The sequence below is a fragment of the Hirsutella rhossiliensis genome (genome assembly GCF_020360975.1).
Source record: "Hirsutella rhossiliensis strain HR02 chromosome Unknown scaffold00001, whole genome shotgun sequence".
Classification (NCBI taxonomy): domain Eukaryota; kingdom Fungi; phylum Ascomycota; class Sordariomycetes; order Hypocreales; family Ophiocordycipitaceae; genus Hirsutella; species Hirsutella rhossiliensis.
In genome coordinates this window covers 4,359,200-4,376,092 of record NW_025408667.1, presented here as the reverse complement: position 1 = coordinate 4,376,092, position 16,893 = coordinate 4,359,200, and the positions used below count along the sequence as shown (strand labels likewise).

Here is a 16,893-nt window from a genome sequence, read left to right as displayed (position 1 = left end):
ACACTCTTTGTCGAGGCTGCTTAACCCATAATTACTTTTCATGTGCTCCGAGCCGTTCGGAAAGTCTCTGGACTGAGCCAGGATTCTCGGGCGAACGGAGGATTAAGTGCTTTGGACTTGCCTCAGCGGCGCCTCAGATAAACGAACGATGACTCCAACCAGTGTCTGAGCTGAAGTTACGTATCGGGCTTATCCTTGTGGAACGCGGTGCTGATGTTAAGGCTGACGCCCAAGAATCGCCCACACGGGCCATCCATCACGGCGGTTGCAACGTACAAGGGGTGTTCTTTGAATCGTCTGCCAGGTCTTCAAGTGTCTTCAATTTCGTTGTTTTCTACCACTTCGTAATAGTACATCATGTTTTTGGCATACTCTATATCCATCTGGCTCCACGCAGTCAGCCTTTGCTCAAGCTCCTCGGCAGAAACCTGGTCATTACTGCGCCTCCACTGAAAGGAAGCAGGGGCACAGGCAGCAATCTGGCGAAAGTAGTGCAGGTGGGAGCCAAGGTTGAAGCCGAGCGTGTTGCCATTGCAGTTGGCGTTGACGGAGCCGTAGCACATCAAGACGTCCTCGAGCCCGTAGCTGTCCTGTTCCGCCCCGCCGTTGGCCAGCCAATACTCGGGAGAGACGTGGCGGTATCCCATGGACATTGGGGGCAGCCGGGGGACCGGGTCGTCGAGGTGAGTGACGCGCCAGTGACGGCCGCGCTGGCGGCCCATGAAGCCGACAAACTGCTCGTTGCCGACGCGCGGCGAGCCGTATGTGTAGCAGTCGACGACGAAGCCGCGGCGCTCAAGATGGGCTGTGGCGATGGTGGCCACTGCTCCGCCGAGGGAGTGGCCCGTGGCGATGATTCGGAAGCCCGGGTTGGACCGGCTGGCAGCGGCCACGGCATTGCCCGCGGCATTGGAGATGTCGGACCAGGCATTGGCGAAGCCCGAGTGGACCTTGCATCCGCTGGAGTAGACGCAGTCCTCCCACGTGAAGACGAGGTCGGTGATGAAGTTGCGGATGCTGTGTGTGCCCCGGATGGACAAGACAATCTCACGGCGGTACCTGTCGACGGCCACGTAGCCAGCAACTCCGGTCAGGGTGCCACTTTTGTAGAGAATATGTGTTAGTTGAAAGCCATGATTGGTGAAGGCGACGGGGAAAGAGGCGCAACAGCGTGTCTGGATACGAGGGGCTAGACTTGCGTGAAGCTGGCAAAGACGGTAGCCCTGGACGACTCGACGGCTGGACATGCTCCGTTGCATTGGATAAACTGCCTCGGCGTCTTTTCCGCGTTGCAGTAGGCTGCGGCGGCGTGCTGTGAGTAGTAGTTGAGATTGACAAGGTCCTGCTGGAGAGCAAGCGCTGGTGCCAGACGTATCTGTTAGTTTGCGCGTTGCAGAACTCAATCTTTCTATCTTCACTACAGTGAGGACGAGAAAAGGGCGGTGGAGATAGATTTGCCGACCTCTTCTTTCCACGTTGCCCGCCTGGTTCCTGACAGACCCCATCGAGCTGCCCAGCACGATGGGTACAAGACCAAGAAGACATCCAAGTTTCATGCTGAGCTGGCTCCTCTTCTCCAGAAAGACTGGTCGGTATTAGGGAAGGGGGTTTGATAGCCGAATATGTTTCGGAAGTGACGGAGATTCAGGCTCTCAGAAGACTGACCACAGCTCAAGGAGGAGAAGCATCATCAAGAACATGAGAAGAGAGAATGAAAGCGAATGATTATATTTATAACATGGGCTTCAGGCCATCTTTCCTGTCCCACTCTTCGTTCTCCGAGCCTCCTCACCCACTTCGCGACCCGTCGCAGCCGAGAATTATGAAGAGCGTGATTTTCGTCCGGGTACAAGGAAAGAGGTGAGATGGCCAAGGCCGAGGACACAAGGAATCTATTGATTGTGGATTGGATTGGTTCGTAGTGTCAATTCGACTATGGCGCCGCGCCCCCGTCTGTCCGATCGGTGCCTGGTCTTGGCCAGAACGCATCAAGTGCGCAGCTGGTGACACAAAAAGACTATGCATGAGGCTGGGGTATACTTTCCCGGAGACATGGCTTCATGTTTGCATAAAATGGTGTGTATGTTTTCCGCTCGCACCAGCCTTTGGCCCGAGGTTGCGAGTTAGACAGGAAGGGCCAGGTGAGTGAGATACCTGGCAAGGGCGAACAGATATTGTGACGCAGTCGGCTGGAAGGACGGCTACGGTCACACGCGGAGACGAGAAGAGAAGACTGCTCCGGCAGAGAGGGTGGTAGTCGAGATACACGCACGATGCAGTCGCTGTCATGGCAGGGGTCTGGCAGCTCGGCATGGGTACGGTAGATGGCAGATGCAACACTGAGCACCGTAAACCCCCAAGGTCGTTGGCCCATCGCGGCTTGGGCACTTCGAAGACGGACTTTCATCCTCGGTATGCACGTGAAGACAGGGGCATTTGTTAGTGGCTGGAACCACATCGACCGAGGAGCAAGGGCGAGCGAGAATAGGTAGGCAAGCTCAGCGGAATCGAGAGCGGCGGGATTTCGAAATGCGGAGCCGAGAGCGGGATCCCGAGACCGCCGCGGCGTACTGTGCCGGGCCGAGGGATTCGACGTCGCACCCCGTGTTTCCGCATACGTCGTACGGCATATGCAGCCGGCGCCAATATCCGGAGCGGTGGTATGGACCATGGGTATCCTCTTCGGCCTCGCTCTCACTCCAATAAGTGCTGTCACAGATTGAGGCATCGTGGTGATAAATCGACTCAGGGTATCCTCTGTCGGCATGGACTCTGCGCTTACAGCTGGCCGGAACTCTGCCGCTGAGCATTCCTGCCAAGGAAAGACGCATCTCGGTCGGCAAGACTTCAGCCGTGTACCATCGGCTTCTGGGCCGCTGCCATCGCTCCCGTGAGTCCGCGACAAGACGCGACTATATTTGTATCCGCTTTGGTTCCCAACCTGGCTCTCCACTTGAAGTCGAATGACCTTGATGACTCCCTGTCGAAGCCAAGGCACTGAGCCGCTGAAGTGCTCTATAATGACTGTACGCCATTTCGCTGCTTACAGTGGATGACGGGGGCTGTTGTCTTGTCCGGCCCTGTGTCCTCTTGCCCTTTGTTTGCCTCGTATAGATAGACAGGGTGCTGCATTTTCCCTCATCAAATTAGAACCAAGTAACATTTAAGCTTGTCTGAGCCCCCAGTGTACAAGTCCAGTAAATAGCAGGCAGGCTCGTAAGCGACGGGTCCGCTATTGCTAAGTCTTCGTGCAGCCAGCACAATCCTACAACCCATCTACTCTGCGAAAGCATCGTCCTACTTTCCTACTTTCCCTTGGAAACACGTCATCTCACAGCGGGTCTCTAGCTCCCCAGATCTCATTTTGGCAGGTGCTGTTATTAACATTGAGTTATTTCGTTGCTTGTTTAGGGGACAATGACAGATTACTGATCCTATCAGTGGATATGCTGGTAGTGGATCGAGATCACATATTTTAGTAAAGGTCTCATTTTGCCTAGACCGCCATATCGAGAGCGCTCGAACGAAACTTGGTCATGGTACTAGAACAGTATTAAAGAAGGCATACCACGGCCAAAAAGGTCCATATCACCTGCTGGCACTAGCATAAGTTATAAAATATAATCAGGTATAAAGTCTTTGCTAATATCAACGATCACTATCATCCGCGTGGTTATCAAAACTACTAGTTCTAACAGTGGCGTTATTACCAGCTGGTCGTAGCTCATTGTCCATGTTGTGCTCGATTGCTTGAACGAATGCTCGGAAAAGCAGCCAAGGCCTAAGGGCGTGAGTCATTGACTCATTATGGCAGATAGACGGCACTTTCCAGCTTGCCGGTGCATGCTGCTTGTAGGCGGAGGGCTTGGCTGGAACACTTTCAAGTCACTGCGCCGGATAGATTGCGGGGGCGACGAGGAGAGAAGAGAAGAGGGGTGATTGGGGTTCTGTGGGGTTCAGCTGGGGCATGGCATCCATGGGATCACCCCTGAGGCGTAAATGACTCTCTTAGCAAGGGGACGCATGAAGGGCATGGCTCGTGTACGGAGACATCCCAGTGCCCTCATCGGGACAGTATCGGGTATCTGTATCTATATCAACCAACCCTTCTCTCGTCTCGGTAGATAGACCAAGAGGTGTATCATTGAATTCCCCCACTTGTGACCCCCTTTACCTTCGAACTGTGCTCTCAAGCCCCTGCTTGGGGGGGCTCTTATACTCGGCATTCCGAATCCAAAGTACTCCAAGTCCGTACATGATTTGACCTGACTTGTACGTCTGCGGGTCGCCCAGCAGTCTCAGTATGCAGGTACCACTCTATACTCCGCAACAACCAGGCGCTAGGGGCACATCTATCGAGTTCGCCGATGCTGAAACCAGGGTGTACTATCGGTAAGCTATAATCCAGCACTGTCCCTATGCATAGGCAGTTTATTCAAAGCACTGCCGTGAGCATTCTACTCGCAAACTTATGCAGAGGGCCATCAGCCCCTGTCGTGGTTTCGGGATTCTTTTGCCAGCCTACGTCAAATCCTATCAGGAGTCCTAAGGCCTCGCCCGATTGTTCGGTTTGTTCAGACCGATGGCGCTTATAAATCGCGCAAGAGGTGGAGAACCGTCGCATCTCTTGTGCTGGCTAGCTCCTTAGTTGATATAGCAAGCATATTTTCAACGGCGTTAGCTGGGTGCGGAGCAACTCTTTTGACAAGACCATTGCCTTCGTGGGCTGACGGAAATTTCTGAGCTGTTCCAATCGAGTTAACGCCTACTCTCATGACGTTTTGGGAAGAAATTGAGGCCGATATCCTCTCTCCATGCACTCTTTTCATGTGCACTCACCTTCAGAAGATGCAAGTACTGTCGGTATGAGTTCCTGCATGAAATGCCTTCGAACACGGGATTGTGTGCTCCTTGGCCTCGGTTGGCCAGGAAAGAGCCACGGGTGTCGGGAACCTCTATGGGATTCATGTGAGCTGCCAGGGGTAACCTTGCAACCCATTGTGAGATCTAGAACACGTCTACTATTGATTGACAGTGGCAGAGGTGGCAGGACAGAGTCTCTTCAAACAGTGCGTCGAAGGAAGTTGCCTCAACGTATAAAGAGACGGCTTGTCGACGCAGCTGACCTGCTTTCCAGATCTTCCTTCCTACCGTAGTTTAACAGCCCCAATTTGCCATTCTGAATCTTTCAAGATGCTTCTTGCGCCCTCGCCCAGCATGGCCGTTTCAGCCACGCTACTGTGGCTCTTCTGGCTGGGCTGTGGTAATGCCAGGGTCACGACATCCCTGGGCGTGCCGGAAGGCCCTGAAGCACTAAATACCTTGTTCTCTCGGGAAGACGGGAAGAAATTTGTCTGGCGCGGAGATGTCAGGGATAATGTCACGATTCAGAGGGCTGGCGGATTCAGACCGCGAGGCAGCTACGTCGACGAGGAGGAAGCATTCGACCTTGAACGCCACAAGCAAGGTGCAATGGCGTGGAAGGACGAGCAATACGACAGCGAAGACTCGGACGCGGAGAGCTGCTCACCGTCTGAAATGGGCTGGGCGAGTGCCTATGTGTCGACGGCGTCTTCGTCCAGCGCGGTGTCTCACCTCCCGTGGATTTACTTGGTTCGCGCCACTCCGAACATGATTGACACAGTTCGCGCGCTTAACCTGGAAGACAACGAAGAGGAATTTGCGGCTCTTGGAGGCATCCTTTGGCCACAGGTAGTGGGACACATGTCGCTAGAGGCTCTGCAGCGCCTGAACCGGCGGTATCCAGACGGAATCCCCGACGACGTCGCTGTCGAAAACGTCGTTCCAAACCCCCAATACGACGCAGACCGGTTTCGCGACTCAGTCGCCGACAGCTCGCGGGCAGAAGGCTATGATAGAGGCTCCATGGAAGCGGCGATAGAGTTCATGGGGCGCCCCGGAGTCGGCGAGGTTGTCGGCTGGACGGGTCAGTTCCCGCTACTCCCGGTTGACTCTCCCTGTCCGTCGCCGTCGGCGAGCGGCGACAGCAGTTCTGAGGAGACTCAGGGCGAGAGTGCCATCCTTTCGAGCCAACGAGGACAGAATGCTGCGCTCACGGAAGAAGATTTGCTGGCGGCTGCCGAGTACCTGCGGGAGCACGACGAACCATGCGAGGCCGATTCTCACTCACTGAACAGCTATCTAGTGGTGGAGGCGGAGGATGCCATAGCGACCTCCTTGGAGAGGTTTGATCGGGAAAACCCCGACGGACCGTTTGGGCACAACCGCGGAATTGCAGAGGCGGACGCGTTCATCCAGCAAGCTATAGATAGGATGCGACGGGGTCAGAACGGCGTGTGCAATCTCCTTGACGGGTGCGGTTCCATGCTTGGAAAGTTTTCCCGAGCCAAGAGAGCGGAAGGTGAGGATCCTGACATCGAACACAAGCGAGCATCGAGGCGTCGCCCGTCCTAACCTGAGACACTCCAGGGGGAGCTAGTAAGGGATTGGAACCATTCTGCGGAAAGCTCAAAAAGACGGATGCCTGCGACCACATCCAAGACGTCGAGATTGGTTTCAAGCTGTCTGACGATTACTTTTCCGGGACCTATGATCGCCTGGGAGCCATTCTAGAAGGCCCGGCTGGTAAAGCCAGCTTGGAGATTGCAGAGGCCCCCCCGTCAGGATTCGAAAAGTGGTTTCGCGTCGGGCCCAATATGCTTGACATCAAGAAGGGCATCAACAAGATCCAGCTCACTGCTGCGGGGCACTACTCGGGCACCAGGAACGACGAGTGGAAGCTTCAAGGTATATATCTTCTACTAGACCCGTCAGATTGCAAGGGACTACTCAGCTGACCGCGGCGATCCAACTCAGACATGGTATTGCGTGCCCGCTGCGTCGAGTCGGGCTACAGGGTTGAAGTCGACAAGTTCAAGGCGCTCAATGCCGTGTACAAGCACAAGCACACGGGGCGTGAGTCGGACCAACTGCTGGCGCAGACTGTCGCCACCTTGGACATTGCCCCGACGGACTGGCACATGAGGCCCGTCTGCAGCTACATCGAAGAGCTGAAGTTTGAGTTTACACTGTCCGATCAGTACTTCTCTGGAACCTACGAGGCCATAGTGCTCCTTCTCGGGAGGTCCGGGAGAATCCTTGTCGCACAAGAGCCTTCGCCGGGGTTTTCCGTTTCGAAGGCCGTTGATCTGAAGAAGGCGTTTGGCTCCGACGAAATTCCCGTGCGCGATATCAAACAGTTGTACCTGGTTGACCTCCCCAGCATCGGCTATTTCACAAGAGATGCGTGGAAGCTTCAAGGTGCGTTCTTCCGCCTCAGTCCAGGCCCATCTCATGTTACTCGATCTGAAAGGCGGGATGCTGACTGGGACCGGTCTTTCAGGCCTCACATTCACGGCGAAATGCGCGGGCTCGTCCAAGACGATGGAGATGAAGAAGTTTCAGTCGGTCAACCAGTGGCTTCAGCATGGACCGGGATTCCGACCTCAGAAGGTTTGGTCGGGCGAGATAAATCCTGAAGACTGGTGGGAAGTGTCTTCGTGAGCGAAGCAGCAAAGCAGTCCTCGACACAAGCATAATGAGTACATCCCCGAGGGCCTCAGTCTTGTGGCCTTGTTTGCGCTCTTTTGCATGCCGGAATAGTCCCGCAGGAGGCATCAGTTGTGGGCGGCAGAAAGCTGTTTCTATCAGATCCTTTTCCCGTTGCAGCCCACAGCTTCGCCACAAACATTGCGTCTAATCATCCCCGCAGCAGCTGCACAAGAGCAAAAAGAAATACCCTTTACGGTCGAATGCAAGAGTGATTTTCCGGCCCTCTCAAACTCCTAGTGCCCCCGTTGTGACCAGACATTGCAATAATAAATAAATACATATTTTTGGCATATTGTTATGTATTGTTAGGAGTGTGGCTATATTGATATGTATTGTTAAGCTTATCAATAATTATTAATATAACATTGAATGCTCATCTCCGTCTCCGTTGGCGCCGCCCACATCCATGATCTCGTCATCAACCGCAACGTACAGTTTGCGAATCAAATCGTTCCTCACCCAATTACCCAAGCATTGCAGCTTTTCAGTCCTGTCCGCGGAAAGTCGAGCTCGATCCCAAGAAAGTGTCCGCCTTGTGCAAGAGAACACCCGCTCCGGCTCGTCCGACATCGCTGGGACGCTGAGTATGTCAAGGGCCATCTGATGCAAGCGTGGATACTCGGCTCTCTGCTCCTCACGACACCACCATTCAAGCGGATTGGCAGTCAGCATATGTCTCGGAGGAGCATTGATGAATTTCTCAAACTCGTCTTCATCGCCAGGTTCATCCAGGACACTCATTGACTGCCTTATGCGCTCGTAAGAAGCGACCTCGCGCTTCACAACTGGGTCGCACGGTTCTCTCCGACGAAATCGGTCTGTCCTTATACTTCGCCCATTGCCGCTGCGCTGCAGCAATGGCTGTCTGCCGCCACTCTGGTGCCCAATGACGGTCGAGATACCTCCGCCGTTTTTCTGGATGGAGCAGAAGTGCCGTGGCATACACGGGGTTTTTGTCGGTTTCTTCGTAATACTTTGAAAGAACCCACCAGCCCATGTGAACCGAGCTTACCATGTGGGCGTTTTCGGCATACTTGACCTGCATCGAAGTTGAGCTTCTTCTTCAGCCCGAAGGCAATACTTGCAGAGTCTGCGACTGACCTTTGCGTCTTCGAATTGCACGAAGAGTATGTCCATGTTCTCTAGCACCTGATCTATTGAAGCCCAGGCCATTTGCTGCTCCATGGTGGCCTGGTGAAACGGCTGCAAGAACTCGTGTGTCATCTTCAATACTTGCCAGTCATCATGAGTCAGGATGTCGTCCTCAAGCTCGATGATACTGATTGACGAAGACCGACAATGGGCCTTCCTGGCTGATGGCGGCATCAAGCAGCTTGAACCACGAGTTCCAGCGCGTGATGTTGTCGATACCGAGGGCCCGCAATGTCGTCCCATGCGTCGTTGTGAATTGTAGAGTTGCGAATGAACACAGCAATGTTGTGAAGTTTTCCCATTGGACCGATACTCCGCCAACCGGCAATGTCATTTTTCCTGCGCTGGGCGTGAGTTCTTGGCGTAGATTCTGAATGGAGGTGGTCATGCAAGGCGTCTGCAACAGTAGTTTGATTCAGTTCATCGTCCGCCTGTTCAACGGCGGCCTGAAGTGCACTTTCGCTGGTCGCAAAGAGAAAGGCTTGCAGGGAAAGGTTAATGATGTGGCCAGCGCACCGCGTTCGAGAGGATATTGGATCAAAGGTCAGCCCATGCTCTTGCGATAAATCGGCAGAAAGTTGACGGAGGCAAGTGTCATTTTTAGCATCATTGTCCCCGGTGAAATAGCCGAGTTTTTGTGTTATGCCGTATCTCCGGATGATCTTCAGTAGGTGCGGCGTCATCGCTGCGCCCGCGTGCGACCGTCGCAGGTTTGGCAATCCCAGCAATGCCTTGCGAGGCTTGTATGCCTCGTCGACCCATTGCGCATGAACAGCGATGTATGCCTTGCGTTGAGGAGAAGACCATACATCCATTGCGATATGCACAAGACTCCGAGCGCCTTCGAGCCACCGACAGACGGATTGTTGATGCGTGTCGTAGGCCCTATCTAGATCCGAAGCGACCGTGTTGCTAGAGTCGACGAGGAACTCCTCGACTGCGGGGTTGATCGCGGTCAAAGTGCCTGATACTCTGGCCACGTCGCGCAGCTCAGTGGCAGATGCCTATTCGCGGAAAGTAGCATCTGTGCCTCTCGGAAAGCATCGACATTGATCACGCTCCGCAAAATATTGACCTCGCTCTCTTGAGTCAGCCTCAGCTGCTTTTCGCTTGTTCTCGCGAAGGCATTCTCGATGGCTACTTGACGCTTGCATCGAGCATTCGTGTCTTCTCTGACTTGTACGTGATGAACCTTTCGAGATGATAGCGGGCGTTGCCAGAAATGTGGGTTGACCACGATGGATTGCGACAACGTTTGCAGTAGTGGAGTAAATTGCCACCTGCCGTGCGTGGCTCATCGCCTCGAGCCTGTCGAAAGTGATGCCAAGTCGACGTCGCTCTCAACTTCCTCCTCTTGACTGCTGCCGGAGGAATGCTCCGATTCTGAAGGTATACTGGCAGATTGCGAGACACTATCGGAAGGCAAAATTGATGACGAAGGGTTCGATGCGATGTCAACTTCCGGCACACGGGATACGTAGTCTTCCATTGCCAAAGCTGAGATATCGAGGGGGCGTGCACTTCGATCACCAAAATGGAGGGCATGGAGAATCTTGAACGAAAGAATGCTCCCATTCTGTGCCGAGCCCCTTCCTCAGCGCTACGGCTGACGTGTGGAAAGTAAGTACGCCTAAAACAGGCATTCAAGTCAAAATAGGGGCATATTAGCAATACATATTGATAGGGGACTTCCATATTGTTATCGATATTGATAAGCTTAACAATAAATATGCCCATACTTATCAATATATATTGATTACTGCAATGTCTGGTTGTGACCCATCCATTGACCCAATACACCACCACCTACTCCAGCTCAATGGTTCCTATTCGATGTCAACAACTGAGTATCCCGATGATGTCGCATGCACATACCAGGAGGCTTGCTCGTGACATCATAAGTCACCCGAGAGACTCCGTCAACTTCGTTGACGATTCTCCGCGCAATCTTCTTCATCAGTCCGAATTCAAACTCGTAAGGCTCAGCGCTCATGAAGTCTGTTGACGTCACAGCCCGAAGTATGATGATGTACCCTGTGCATCAATGTTAGCTTGTCGTGGTCACTCGAACGATTCTCGTCAAACCCAGCGTACCATAGACACGTTGATCCCCCATAACTCCAACGGCTGAAACAAAACCAAAAGTTAGCAAAAATACTAGTTTGCGTTGCATCTTGCCCAGAAGACGATTCTTTGTGATTTCGAGCGGAGGAATGTCAGAAAACATACCTCTGCTGGTGTCGACGCCGGCGTACGCTTGAGACATCTGCATACGACGGTTAGTGACCATTCCAAACGACCTCAGCCGCGAAGCGTACCTCGTTGTAGATGCCCGCTTCCTTGATCATGGAGATGAAGATGTGATCGGCCTTTCTGGCGATGGCGACACGCTCGGGAGTCACCTCTCCAATGATTCTGATGGCAATCCCCGGTCCTGGGAATGGGTGACGCATAACAAGATCGTCGTGAATACCAAGTTGCCGGCCAAATTCTCGCACTTCGTCCTTGAACAGCTCTCTCAAGGGCTCTATTAGTTTAAGGCCCTCCTATTGTCAACAAGATTAGTCATTGCCTTGTATAGTTATTGTTCCGAGGGCTACGCACCCCGTTCATCATGCGAGCCGGAAGCCCGCCCACGTTGTGATGCGCTGTGTTTGTGGTCAGCACTCGATGTTCAGATCAATGCCCCCTGGTCAGTGGGGGCCGTTGTGTTGGGACCAAAGGTCTGGCGGAGCATGCTCCAGCAAAGTCATCGAGATGGGCACACTTACTTTTGATGGTCGCTGAGGGGCCCTTGAAGCTCAGAGACTCGATGACATCGGGATACAGAGTGCCCTGAAGAAACCACTCCACCTTGCCAGCATTTGGGGTATTCTCGGCCACCTTCTCGATCCTGATAGCCTCTTCTTCAAACAGGTCGATGAAGGTTCCCCCAATGATGGACCGCTTCTTCTCGGGTTCAGTCACGCCTTTCAGGCGGTCAAGAAACAATTTGGACCCGTCGACGATTGTCAAGTTGATGCCGAGATGTTGTTGAAGCGTCTGTTGCACCTGCTGGCATTCGTCGAGACGCATCACACCGTTGTCTACAAGAACGGCATGGAATCGCTCGCCTGGACCCACGTTAGCCCGGCTTGGATGCCTGAATTGGCCATCAAGGACATACCAATAGCTTCTTGCATCAGGCGAGCCGCCACGGTACTGTCGACGCCGCCCGAGACAGCACCGATGACTTGAGCTTTGTCGCCAACGAGCTTGCGGATACGTGTGATTTCATGCTTGATGAAGTCACTCATGACCCAATGCTGTCTGGCTTCGCAAATACCGACGGCAAAATTTTTCAACAGCTCAGTGCCGCGAGGAGTGTGCGAAAGCTCGGGGTGAAATTGGATTCCTGCCAACGGCTTGGGTCAGCGAACGCCTGGGCCGGCAGGGTAGCGCAGGAGTGGAGAGAGACGGGGAAAGAACGACAGTGGAGAAGACAGGTAGGGGAGAGACAAACCAAACACTGGCTTCTCCCGGTGGGCGATTCCAGCGAACTCCGAGTTCTGCGTGCTGGCGACGGTGACGAAACCTTCGGGCAAGCGTACAAGCTTGTCAAAGTGGCTCATGTAAACTGTGTCAAGGTTAGCTCTGGAAAGTAGACCAGAGTTCTTCGTCGGGGTAGAGACGGCTTACCGTGCATTATATCCCCCAGACCGTCGAAGAGGCGGTCGACGTGGCCAGAGCCGCCGACCTTGTGTACGGCGACATCCTGGGGAAAGCATTGATCAGTACGGCAGGTATCTCTGAGGATGAAAAGGGACAAGCCGGGCATACAGCATGGCCATATTCCCGGGCCTCTCCAGGAGCGACATTCTTAGCGTCTGCTCGCCAAGCGAGCTCCTGGCAGCCATAGCAAATTCCACTAAGCCTTTGGTGTTAATCAAAGCCAAGTCGGACACTGGAAAACCACTTACAGAATGGGCACCCCCAAGTCGAAGATGGCGGGATCGACGTCTTTGCCGAGTTAGCCGGCGAGTTTGCTGAGGAGGAGAGAGCAGTCTTACGAGGAGCTCCTTGGTCATACACGGAGGAGGGGCCTGGATACCAGGTCAGCGATATGGAGGACAATCAACTTTGGCCAGCCAGTGTCAAGCCTACCGCCGCTCAAGATGATTCCGACAGGAGTCCAGGCCAGGTCCCGGAGCTTGGTGGTGCAGGGCAGCATCTCGGCGTAGACATTGAGGGCTCGGAGACGTCGAATGATGAGATGGCTAGTCTGACTCCCGAAGTCGAGGACCAGGAGAGTCTGCATGGACCGAGTTAGTTGAGCGTCGGTCGGAAACAATGCACGAGCCTCACGTCGAAAGCGCTGTGAGGCGGCGCGGCCTCGTCCATGCCCGGGGCCATTTTGCACGAAAGCGGGCGGGGCAGCCGGTATAGAACAGGATGATGAGGTGTCGAGGTTCAAATGTCGGCGGAAACAACGACAATTGTCTGATGGATGAGCCCCTTTTGCTCGTCATGAGTCGTCAAATTTTCATGGCGATGCTTCCAAGCCACTCCACCAGCCACACACGTGTAGATAAGCCAGGGATCCACTGCTCGCCAGCTAGCGCCCCGCCAGATACATATTGAAAAGTCGCCACGAGAGCCTCACTTTCAAACTCCTTCCGAAAGACGTCAATTTCTCCCAATTTAATGAGACCCAGCCAAGTCTCCGTCCGATCGGCAATTTGTGGATCGACCGCCGACTTTGACCGACCCGCCGGCCATCGTCGGCCTTGTCAACCGCGACATTGCTCGTCTTTCCGTCGTCCCGACTCAGTTCAGCGTCGCACTTCTGCCTCGTCCCGCCCGTTTTGCCCACGACTTTAACCTCTCTGAGGCCACGGCTCGACGCAGCCTGTATGGCCCGGAAGCCGCGGGACACACATCTGCGGGCGGGCGTCGTATGCGCATGTTCCGCAGAAACGCCATATTGTAATCGTCTTGAAGGCCCTCTGGCTGTTTGTAGCCCTTAACCTCTGCCGCCAGTTGCATCAGAGCCCTTGGGGCTTGCATCAAGTCGACTGGCCGATTGAATCGGCGTTTCAACATTTCTTCGCGAAGATGGTCTCCTTTACTCTATATTCATTGCAACCGTCCTTGTTTGCGCGGTGTCGGCACTTGAACGGTCAAATTGAGCCAGAGGTCGCACTCCTTGCGTAAATTCAAAGCCACCCCTTAAAAGCCTCGGAATCTTCTTTTCCCTACTCTGATCGATGCCACGCTTGAGGGTCTCAAGCAGCGGCTCGAGAATTGATGCATCAACAGCCGCGACCTAGTGAGGCAGGATCGCCTCGGCGCGTTGTGCGAGATTCGTTTGTCTCATGAGTACAAGGTATATCTCACGCGCATTGAAAGTAACTGAACGGTTTCGCGCTGTCACAGATGTCAACCCCAATGCAAAAGCTATGGCGGTATCTCTCAACGAAGAGAGAGCCACATGCGGCACTCGATCGCATGGACTACGGCCTGAGTCGCGATGGAAATGACTAACAGGGACATAGCCTCTACGCTGCATTCTCATTCTGCTCAAAAACAACATTGTCAATATGGATAAGATGAATAACACTGGTCAGTAAGCCTCGCCCTCGGTTACATGTCGCCATGAAGCTCATGTATCAACAGCCAGAGCGTTTGCCCTGTTAGTGGCAATGTCCCCTGCACACCAACTCTAAGAAGCCAGCATTGCACAGGAGACCCGAGAAGCAGAAGGCCTCCATGTTGCATCAGAAGACAAGGTGAGGTAGAGCTTCGAAGAAGGGCGATTGTAGACTGTGCTCTCCCAGATTCTACTCATGCTCTACTAACAACAAGAGATCGGATCAGACCCTTGGCTATCGCAAACATCAAACATGTAGTTAATTGTGCCACAAGAACCCAGGATGCTTCCAATCCATCTCCTCAATGTCTTGTGAGTGCTTTCCGTCAAGCTCGGCCGCGACATCCTGCGTCTTCTTTTTCTTGTTATCTCTCTCGATCCAGAAGTATAAGGCGATGGCGATGAAGAACATGGATGCCTGGGCCGCCAAGTTAAGCCCGTTGCCGATCGAGAACCGCGGGGCATCAGACTCCAAAAAAGCCCAGGTTGATATCAGGCCGCCAATATTGCCCATCATACCGTTGGTGGCAATGGCAGAGGATCGAGCCGTATCGGAGACGACATTCGCTGAGACGTGCGAGTTGGTGAGAGAGCCGTAAGAGAAGATGCCTACAAAGGGGAGGAAGGTCGCGCCGTACCGGACCGTCGGCTCGGAGGACGCGAGGAGTATAGCATAGCCAACGACAGTTAACGGACAGCAGAATATGAGGAAGATGCCTCGTCTGTCCAGCTTCCAGCTACAAAAGCTAATGGCGACACAGGCTGCGGCACCAACCACGTAGGGGGGGACAGTCAGCAGCTGCTGTGTTTGTACGCTGCGGTTCGGGTAGATGGTGCGAACAATGGTCGGCAGGAAGAAGGAGATTCCGTGCACCGTGATGCTGTTGAGGAGGAAGATGAGCGAGGTCGGTAGGACGACGGGGTTTATGATGCCTAGCTTGAGCTTGTTCCAGCTCGACGTGTCGATAAGATCGGTTGTTCCGATTCGTTCCGCCTTGAGGCGCGCAATGGCAAGTTCCTTCTCTTCCCTCGACAACCACGCGGCCGTCTCGGGACGATCGGGTAGCGCTAAGAAGGAGATGATGCTCAGAACACAAGTGGCTATCCCTGGGTTAAGGGGAAAGCTGAGTATCAGCAAGCTTGAACCGCTTCATTGAACTGGCCGGATAGAACCTGAGGCGTAGCGAGCCTCACTGGCTCGGCAGTTGAAGGAGGAGGAGGGGTCGAACCTTCAATAGCAAAGATCATCCTCCAAGAGTGAAGGGATCCAAAACTCGGAAGCCGCAGGATGGCCGAGGCGAGCAGGCCGCCAAAAGCACCGGCCAACGCGGCAGAGATGATGAAAAGGGCAATGCGAAAGGTCAGCTCGCTTCGGCGGTACCATCGCGACAGGAAGTAAACGATGCCGGGCATCATGGCGGCTTCAAAGATGCCGAGCAGGAAGCGCAGCCCGCACAGAGAGGAAAAGTTCTGGACAAAAGCGGTGCAGATGGTGCAGATGCCAAAGGCCATGGACGTGGCGGGAAGAAACCATCCGGGGCCGATCCGCTTGCAGAGTGCGTTCAGAGGAATCTCAAACACAATGTAAGAAATGTAGAAGATTGATAGGGCCGTGTTGTAGTCGTATCCCTTCATGTTGAGATCTCTTTCGAGGCCTGCAAGTTTGGCGTTGCCTGCAGGTATTGTGAGCACTGGCTTCCGTCGTGTGTTCCGGCCCACGACTCCTGTCGTGCTTCATGAGTGACTACGCACCAATGTTTGAGCGGTCGATAAAAGCAAGCACTGAAGCGTCATGACGTTAACACTCGAATCGGGGCTTGTTGCGGTGCATCGTCTCAGGGACATGTTTGGGGCACTCACGGTAAATGAGGCTGACCAGGGGCATGAGGCACCAGTCCATCTTGACACGAATTCTTGATTCGGCAGCGGCATTCGTGGCGGCCAGAGCCAGGCCATAGCTATGTCCATGTCAGTCTTGCCTTTTTGTCGATGATGTTTTTCTTCGTCGAGCCCTCCATTTCTTCAGACGGAAGGTTGCTTGCAACCGTCGCGGATTGTAATCGAGAGATGAGCGTACTTGTCAGTTTTGTCGTTGACGACCTCCTCAATGGCCCGAATCTCTTGGTTGTCGTTGACGGAATCCATTTTCTCGTCGCCCTGCAGGCACCGAGCCAGATAAGGAGGTGTAGGGTTCATGGTTCTGGACGCCTTCGTACAATTCCCTCGAGTTCCAGCACATGAAATGAGCCTCGTAGAGTCTGGATCAGTTGGGTTGAGAAGATACAAAGCTGAAAGTCCTCAAGCGGGTGACGAAGATTTTAGGATGGCACTGCACCGTCCGGGGTCGGCTTCCGCTATTCTATATGTATGACGACCTTCTCCGCGACGGCTATTGCGTCTCGACCTCGGGATAACATTGGAAGCGGAGTCGAAACGGGGCCGCTCACTTCATGTACCTAACTGACGGCTTGCTGCATTTCTCGATACCACGTGCCGAATCTCGTGTTCCATTCACTACGACAAGACAGGAAGCTCACTAG

The 16,893-nt window shown here is 53.8% G+C and overlaps 4 protein-coding genes across 4 annotated transcripts; 1 reads left to right on the top strand and 3 right to left on the bottom strand.

Moving 5' to 3' along the window:
* Nucleotides 1–308: 308 nt before the first annotated feature.
* HRG_00569 (lipase (class 3) domain-containing protein) lies at nt 309–1,505 on the bottom strand (the record flags this gene model as incomplete). Its single annotated transcript, XM_044859040.1, has 3 exons — nt 309–1,101; nt 1,200–1,359; nt 1,463–1,505. The coding sequence occupies 3 exons, from the start codon at nt 1,503–1,505 to the stop codon at nt 309–311; spliced, it is 996 nt and encodes a 331-aa protein (XP_044725440.1).
* Nucleotides 1,506–5,217: 3,712 nt separating this feature from the next.
* HRG_00568 (heat-labile enterotoxin alpha chain domain-containing protein) lies at nt 5,218–7,524 on the top strand (the record flags this gene model as incomplete). The annotated part of the gene is made up of 4 exons (XM_044859039.1): nt 5,218–6,382; nt 6,451–6,768; nt 6,838–7,281; nt 7,364–7,524. 4 exons carry the CDS (start codon nt 5,218–5,220, stop codon nt 7,522–7,524), a joined length of 2,088 nt encoding a protein of 695 aa, XP_044725439.1.
* A 3,006-nt stretch (nt 7,525–10,530) lies between these two features.
* HRG_00567 (glutamine amidotransferase class-I domain-containing protein) lies at nt 10,531–13,116 on the bottom strand (the record flags this gene model as incomplete). The annotated part of the gene is made up of 15 exons (XM_044859038.1): nt 10,531–10,550; nt 10,600–10,758; nt 10,819–10,851; nt 10,954–10,990; nt 11,043–11,270; nt 11,329–11,372; nt 11,496–11,837; nt 11,891–12,118; nt 12,227–12,340; nt 12,403–12,478; nt 12,544–12,631; nt 12,684–12,723; nt 12,774–12,806; nt 12,868–13,015; nt 13,069–13,116. 15 exons carry the CDS (start codon nt 13,114–13,116, stop codon nt 10,531–10,533), a joined length of 1,638 nt encoding a protein of 545 aa, XP_044725438.1.
* Nucleotides 13,117–14,612: 1,496 nt separating this feature from the next.
* HRG_00566 (major facilitator superfamily domain-containing protein) lies at nt 14,613–16,549 on the bottom strand (the record flags this gene model as incomplete). Its single annotated transcript, XM_044859037.1, has 5 exons — nt 14,613–15,460; nt 15,583–16,026; nt 16,106–16,135; nt 16,214–16,311; nt 16,431–16,549. 5 exons carry the CDS (start codon nt 16,547–16,549, stop codon nt 14,613–14,615), a joined length of 1,539 nt encoding a protein of 512 aa, XP_044725437.1.
* Nucleotides 16,550–16,893: the final 344 nt, after the last annotated feature.